Source organism: Strongylocentrotus purpuratus, unplaced genomic scaffold, assembly GCF_000002235.5.
Source record: "Strongylocentrotus purpuratus isolate Spur 01 unplaced genomic scaffold, Spur_5.0 spur5_scaffold_18, whole genome shotgun sequence".
Taxonomy (NCBI): Eukaryota; Metazoa; Echinodermata; class Echinoidea; order Camarodonta; family Strongylocentrotidae; genus Strongylocentrotus; species Strongylocentrotus purpuratus.
In genome coordinates, this window is record NW_022145603.1 from 2,096,823 (window position 1) to 2,104,840 (window position 8,018).

Genomic DNA, 8,018 nt, shown 5'->3' on the forward strand with positions numbered 1-8,018 from the left:
CTGCTATGGGCAATATAATGCAAATTTGATAAAAAAAACATGCCATTTTAAAAATCGAAATAGCTCTTCAGATAGTCCATTGACCCCCAATTTTTATATCATGGTTGGAAAGAGCATGAGTTGGAGATATGATTTCATACCACCCTGACTCGTACAAAGTGAAACAAAATCTTTATATTTGCATCTAAACTAAAGAAAATGTATTTTGTTGATGACGTCATTTTTGTCTTTGTTTAATTGAGATTATCTCGCTTATCAGTGATCGATTTTCTCCCAGATTTCGGTATAATGTAGCTGAGCTAATTCTCTACAAGAAATATGTTATTTATTTTTCATTTAGATGACGTCATCATAGTAAAATATTCGATTAAAGGCGACAATGCATAATTTGTCATATTTGCGTGTTATGTCTATGGGAGGTCACTTATTTTAAAACATGAATCTGCATGACAATGTGTTTTGACCAGTATCTCGGTTGTTATTCAACAGTTTTCTCCTAAATTTTAGTGTGTTGTCGCTGAGACTATATTTTATCTAAATCACCCCTCATTTTTCCGATAAGATGTCAGAATCACGATTATGATCATGATCATCATCATTATCATAATGATGATAATCACCCTTGTAAGGATCAAGATATAAGAAGCCAAATTTAGTTTTTGTTTTGAGGATACCGTAGATTGACTGGAATTGTTGTACAAACGTAGCTAGGCTTGTCACATGGAAACTACAGATATGATATGATGTGGGCACGGATTCAAGGAAGGAAAACTTTGTTTTACCTACTAAACTACTACTATTATTGCTACTTTGTACATTCCGGTGTATGGAATTGATTGGAGTTCAGTTGAGTGTTAATAAACAAAGAACCATGAAATTACCACATTGTCTCAAGGATCATATGTAGATATCTCTACATTAGTAAAACAAAGTCGATTCTTCAACGGATACTGCATGGAAGAAGGAATTCGACACGGCAAAGCCCCCGGGCGTGATACTCGCGAACACTGCCCAAGTACTAAAGTCTGACGTGACGTGACACAGTGAGTAATTCAATGAAATGAAACTCAGAAGTGAAATCGGCTGAATGAAATGAAACTCAGAAGTGAAATCGGCTGAATGAAATGAAACTTTGAAGTGAAATCGGCTAGACTCTATAGCTCTACACGTTACTGCTGATTTGAAAGGAATGTTTATCAAGTAAATTGCAATTATGGATGAGAATACTACTCCAAAATCCCCAGGTGGGAAAGATAAGGAACTGAGCAATGCCAATGGCAATGATATTGATCATGTCGTGAAAGATAAGGAACTGAGCAATGCCGGTGGCAATGATATTGATCATGTTGATGATAAGGAGAGTGGTGCAACAAGGAGCTTTACTAGAGAAAGAGATCTAACGTTAGAGAATGGGAAAGATGATCGAGATGACTCGGAATCCACATTGTCATTATGTGGATCATCGGCCTCTTCTGCCAGTACTGCAAAGAGGAGAGAAAGAGAGAGAAAGAAGGAAAGACAACTTAAAGCAAAGTTGATAGCCTTACATCAAACGAGTAAACTTGAGAAGAAACTGAGAACACTTCAAAAACAACATGAAATGGAACAAGCCGAACAAGAAATACGAATTGCAAAAGAAAAGGCTGAGAATTTGAGAAAGAGTCAGCTTTTGAAGGATGAAGAAGCAGAGATTGAAAGACAAAAGACTGCTATTCTCTTGCAAGCAGAATTGAAGCTTCTACAACAAGATTCAGAGGAAGAGCTACAGAAATGGAAAGTGGAAGGTGATTCTTTCCGTGATCGTGGACAAGAACGAGATCAAGTTAGAGGTGACTCTTTCCTCGATCGTGGACAAGAACGAGAACGAGTTAGAGGTGATTTTGTCGGTGATCATGGACAAGAATGAGATCAAGTTAGAGGAGACTCTTTCCATGATCGTAGACAAGAACGAGAACAAGTAATAGGTGATTCTTTCCGTGATCGTGGACAAGAACGAGTTAGAGGTGATTTTGTCGGTGAACATGGACAAGAACGAGATCAAGTTAGAGGTGACTCTTTCCGTGATCGTGGACAAGAACGAGAACAAGTAATAGGTGATTCTTTCCGTGATCGTGGACAAGAACAACAACAAGCCTTTCGTAAGGAACCTGTGAGCAATGAAGAAGGAGCCACCAAACAGATGCTTAGGGAGATGATTAGATTCACTGCAGAAAACAGTCTACCATCGCCAGATCTCGAGCCGTTCAATGGGGATCCACTTGATTACCTTACCTTTATAAGGAATTTTGAATATGTGGTTGAAAAGAGAACTGATGAACCTTTCAGAAGACTAGAGCTTCTACTAAAATACACAAGAGGAGAAGCGCATGAGCTTATTCGAGAATGCCGCCACATACAACCAAGTAAGAGGGCATATGAGACAGCCAAGTCCATGCTACACAGAGACTATGGAAAGCAGAGTAACATAATAAATGCATACAAGGAAAGGGCAGTTGCCTGGGAGCAGATACGATCAGGAGATAGACAAGGATTGCGAAAATTCGCAATATACCTCAATAATTGCTCGCATGTTAGAGCAGCAGGGGACTTAGGAGGCATGGATAGTGCAAGTTTTCTGAGAGTTCTGGCAAGCAAACTACCCTTGTATCTCCAGCAGAAGTGGATATCACGAGTAGGCCTGACTCGTGATATTGCTAATAGGAATCCCACCCTGGAAGACCTTGCACAGTTCGTCATACAGACAGAAAGAAACATTAACGATCCCATGGTACAGGGATTGGGATATCAGAGGACTGAGAAAAATGCTTCCTACAATAAAGATGAGAAAGAAAGACTACAAAAATCAAGAAGCACAAAGGCATTTGGTACAGCTACACAACAGAATAGGGAGCAGAAGGACAAGAGGGAACCAAGTTGTACTTTCTGTGGCACCAACTCAAGGCATGTTATTGACGAGTGCCGAAAATTTGAAGCCTTGACAGTTGAAGAAAGATCAGAGCAATGTAAAAGGAAAGGCCTCTGCTTCCGATGCCTGAAACCAAAGCATCTGAAAAAGGAATGCAAGAGTAAGATCAAGTGTGATGTCTGCGACAGGATGCACAACACTTTAATGCATGATCCCAGGTGGATGAAAGACGGAGAAGGAAATACAAGGAAAACCACCAATGATGCTTCAACATCTACCGATGTACAAAGTGAAGCTGGAAGGATCTCTTCAGGGTCTACCAATGTGAAGAAAAGTGTTGGAGGAAAACCCCAGACATCGACGTGCATGACGATAGTTCCAGTCATCGTGAAGCACAAAGGAAATGACAGATGCATATCAACTTATGCATTCATAGATAATGGATGTGGAACAGTCTTCTGTGACACAGAACTTACCCAAAGGCTGCATGCAAGAACCAGGAAAACCAAGCTAATAGTCAAGACATTGAATCTTGAAGAAGTGATAGATACAGAAGTCACTGTAGATGAACTGCAGATCGCAGGAGTAAAGGAGAAGGAATTCATCAATCTTCCGCCCATCTATGTCAAAGATGGTATACCAGTGACAGTTTCAGATGCTCCAACTCAAAAGGATCTGAAACGATGGAAACATCTGAAGGACATAGAATTGCCCGAAATAAGTAACCGCAACTCTATTTCAAGGGTAACTCTCATGATTGGAGCCAACGTTCCGTCAGCATCGATGCCTCTAGAAATTAAAGCTGGTGACATCGAAGAACCATATGCTATCCGCTCAAGGCTAGGTTGGCTCGTGTATGGTATACAAGCTCAAGAGCAAGCAGATATTCACAAAGTCTGTTTTTGTAAACAGGAGGAAGTTTCCATCATTCCTAGACAAGAGGAATTAGAACGGAAATTCAAAGACTTCTGCAATATGGAATTTACAGAGAAACTAAGTGATCACAGAGAGGGCCTGTCAGTTGACGACAAGAATTTCTTGGACATAATGGAGAAATCTATCACTAAGAAAGACAATCATTATCAGATGGATCTGCCCTTAAAGCAGAGAGATGTGGCTATGCCTAACAACAAGGACCAAGCTGAAAGATTTCTTGAAAGACAAGGACAGAAGTTATCAAAGAACAAGGAAATCCATGAACAGTACACCACATTCATGAATGATCTGGAAAAGCAAGGCTATGCAGAGAAGGTTCCAGAAGCAGACTTGGACAGACATGATGGGAAGGTATGGTATATCCCTCACCATGGGGTGTATCATCCCCAAAAGCCAGGAAAGATTAGAGTAGTCTTCAATTGTCCTATCAGCTACAAAGGAAAGTCTCTTAATCAGGAACTCCTACAAGGACCAGATCTAACCATCAGATTGCTTGGTGTTCTCCTCAGATGGAGGAAAGAAAAAGTGGCTATAATGGCAGATATACAGTCTATGTTCTATCAGGTGAAAGTTACACCAGACCAATGCGACATGCTGCGTTACTTGTGGTGGCCTGAGGGGGATATCACCAAAGAGCCAGTAGCCTACAGAATGCTAGTCCATCTTTTTGGGGCTACATCTTCTCCCAGTTGTTCGAATTATGCCCTGAAAAGAACAGCAAAGGACAATGAAGGTTGTGCAAAGGAAGAAGTCCTAGATGCCATACAGAAAGACTTTTACGTTGATGATTTTCTGAAGTCGGTATCAACACCCCAAGAAGGCATTGATCTAGCTGAATCATTAAGACAAGTGTTGTCCAAGGGAGGCTTCAAGTTAACCAAATGGTCAAGCAACAGACCAGAGGTCTTGGATTCCATTCCAAAGGAGGAACATGCCGTTGAATTGAAGGATTTGGACTTACAAAGGGAAGTTCTTCCAACTGAACGAGCTCTTGGTGTAAGATGGGATCCAGAAAATGATCAGTTAGGCTTCAAATTGAAAGAAATGTCAAGAAAGGCTACTCGCCGAAACATCCTATCAGTAATGAGCTCAGTCTATGATCCCTTCGGGCTAGCAGCACCATTCGTTCTGAAGGCTAAGATAATTCTGCAAGAATTGTGCCAAGCTAAATTGGACTGGGACCAGTCAATCCCTGAAAAGCAGAAAATGGAATGGGAACATTGGATGAATGAGCTACAAAATCTTGACCAGGTGAAGACTGAAAGATGTCTAAAACCAAAGAACTTTGGTATAGTAACAAACAGACAGCTGCACCACTTTGCCGATGCTAGCATGGATGGCTATGGTGTTGTGACCTACTTGAGACAGACAGATGAGAATGAAGAGGTTCATGTGGCATTTTTGACAGCCAAAGCCAGGGTTGCCCCACTGAAGCCTCACACTATTGTTAAGATGGAGTTAACTGCTGCAACACTCGCAGTAAAGCAAGACAGTATGATCAAGAGGGAAATGAATATGGAGTTGGATGAGACAGTATTTTGGACGGACAGTCAAACAGTTCTGAAATACATTGCCAACGAAACTGCCAGATATCCAGTATTTGTGACAAACAGACTGAGTATCATCCGAGATGGATCAGAGACAAATCAGTGGAAGTACATTCCTACCAAGTTAAACCCGGCAGATCATGCATCCAGGGGATTGGATGCCAGTGAACTAACCAAGAAGAAGGAATGGTTTGAAGGCCCAGAATTCCTAAAGCGGTCTGAAGAAATATGGCCATCTGAGGGTGTGAAAGCTCCAGCAAGAATGGAGAAAGCTGATGATACTATGTCAGGAGATTTGGATGAGACTCACATTCATGCCACAATGATAAACAAAGAGGATCCAATAAGTGCACTCCTGTCGCACTATTCTGATTGGGATAAGCTGAAACGAGGAGTTGCCTGGATATTGAAGTTCAAGAAAATGCTACAAGGAAAGGGAAAAGGAATAGATGGCAATTCCAGTGAAATGTTCAGCCTGACAAATAAGGACATTGAAGATGCCGAAGTCGCAATTGTTAAACAATTGCAACTTGAATCATTCCCAGAGGAAATGAAACGACTGGCTGGTCACGGAGAAGAGAAAGGAGTACCAAAACGCTCTACCCTTAGTAACCTTGATCCAGAATTGAGCAATGGGTTACTTCAAGTAGGTGGAAGGTTGCAGAATGCCCAGATTCCAAGCAGTGCTAAACATCAATACATCCTACCAAAGAAGCATCATGTAACCACTCTTTTAATGCAATACATCCATAGGAGAGTTGGTCATCAGGGACAAAATCACATGGTAGCTGAATTACGACAGAAATTCTGGGTGGTAGGAGCTGGAGTTTTAGCACGAAACATAGCAAGGAAATGCATCATTTGCAGAAAGAACCAAGGAAAGGCTGGTCATCAGAAAATGGCAGAACTTCCAAGAAGTCGAGTTCAGAGCGACGAGCCGGCGTTCACCAGAGTTGGCATGGACTATTTTGGTCCTTTTGAAATAAAGTGTGGAAGAAGCATAAGGAAAAGATATGGCGTAATCTTCACATGCCTGTCCTGCAGAGGGGTGCACATTGAAGTTGCATCGAGTCTAGACACAAGCTCCTGTATAGAGGCTATTCGTCGCTTCATCAGCCGCCGAGGACCTATGAAAGAGATGTTCTCAGATAATGGTACAAATTTAGTAGGAGCTGAAAGGGAACTGAAGCAGGCATTAAAGGAGCTGAATCAAGACCAGCTGATCAACTTTCATGCAAACCATGGCATGAAATGGCATTTCAATCCTCCTGCTGCTTCCCATCAGGGGCGAGTATGGGAACGCCAAATTAGAACAGTCAGAAAGATACTGTGTGCAGTCATGAGAGAGCAGTATCTAAAGTCCTACCAGAACGAGGAGCAGCTCCATACATTTATGTGTGAAGTGGAGGCCGTCATAAATAGTAGGCCTCTTACCCGATGTTCAGACAACCCAAATGATCTGGATGTAATCTCACCAAACAGCTTGCTGACTATGAAGGGTTCAACGACGCTACCTCCAGGGATCTTCGACGACAAGGACATCTACGCAAAGAAGCGGTGGAAACAGATGCAGTACTTGGCAGACCTATTCTGGAAGAGGTGGGTGCGAGAGTACCTGCCTTCTCTACAACGCCGACAAAAGTGGCTGCAGCCAAGTCGTAACCTTCAGGTGGGGGACATTGTACTCGTCATAGACGAAACAGCGCACAGATGTTCCTGGTCCATGGCCCGAGTGCAAGAGGTTATGCCAGACAACAAGGGGTTTGTCCGCAGAGCGAAAGTGAAAACTGCAACAACATCGCTAGTAAGGCCAGTAACCAAGTTGTGTATTCTACTGGAGCAGGAAATTTGAATGGAGTTTGTCTCAAATTTATGAAAGGATCTACATGTATAATATGTGAAAGTGCCTTTAAATGGATGTGCTTTGAATCAGCCATGGAGGAGGATATCAAGCAAATGAAGCAATTTGTGTTTGGATCAAGCGAACCAGTGGAATTCAGAGCGCCAGTGAAATTTTGTGTTTGTGTTAAAGTGAGAAGTAAAATATTAATAGCCCTTTGGCTAGTAATTGGTAATCATTTGTGATAATGAGCCAATACAGGATCAAATCATGTTTAATAGCGAATTTGGATCTGATCAACACATCTTTAATCGCGAATTTGCATTGGATCAACACATGTTTTATCGCGAATTTGGATTGGATCAACACATGTCAAGTCGCGAATTTACACAGGATGATTTTGTCAACACGCGAATTGCAAGAGAGCAAAGTTTTACGCGATTTTAAGAGAGGACACTTCCATGAAAGGATGTCAATTTAAGACATTGAATTATGATAAGTCAGCACCGAATATTGTTTATGCTTTGCAAGAACGATAAAGGATATGAACATGAACTGGAACGAACTAGTGAACTTTCAAACTGTTTAAGTTGAACTCTGTGAAGTGCTATTCATGACTGAAATGTTTGTTTTGAAATTTGATGTTTTATACTCATACATGTACATGTATATATGTAAGTTTGTTGAGTTTCAATATTTCTTTGTGTTATCACAATTGGGATGTTTAAATTGAGGATGATTGAACATACATGTACACAAATAATTAAAAGAGAATATTTTGTAAAAATTT

General features: G+C 41.1%; 1 protein-coding gene across 1 annotated transcript; it reads left to right on the plus strand.

Moving 5' to 3' along the window:
- The first annotated feature begins 2,021 nt into the window (after positions 1–2,021).
- LOC115925461 lies at positions 2,022–7,240 on the plus strand. The gene is made up of 2 exons (XM_030989348.1): positions 2,022–2,086; positions 2,575–7,240. Exons 1-2 carry the CDS (start codon positions 2,022–2,024, stop codon positions 7,238–7,240), a joined length of 4,731 nt encoding a protein of 1,576 aa, XP_030845208.1.
- Positions 7,241–8,018: the final 778 nt, after the last annotated feature.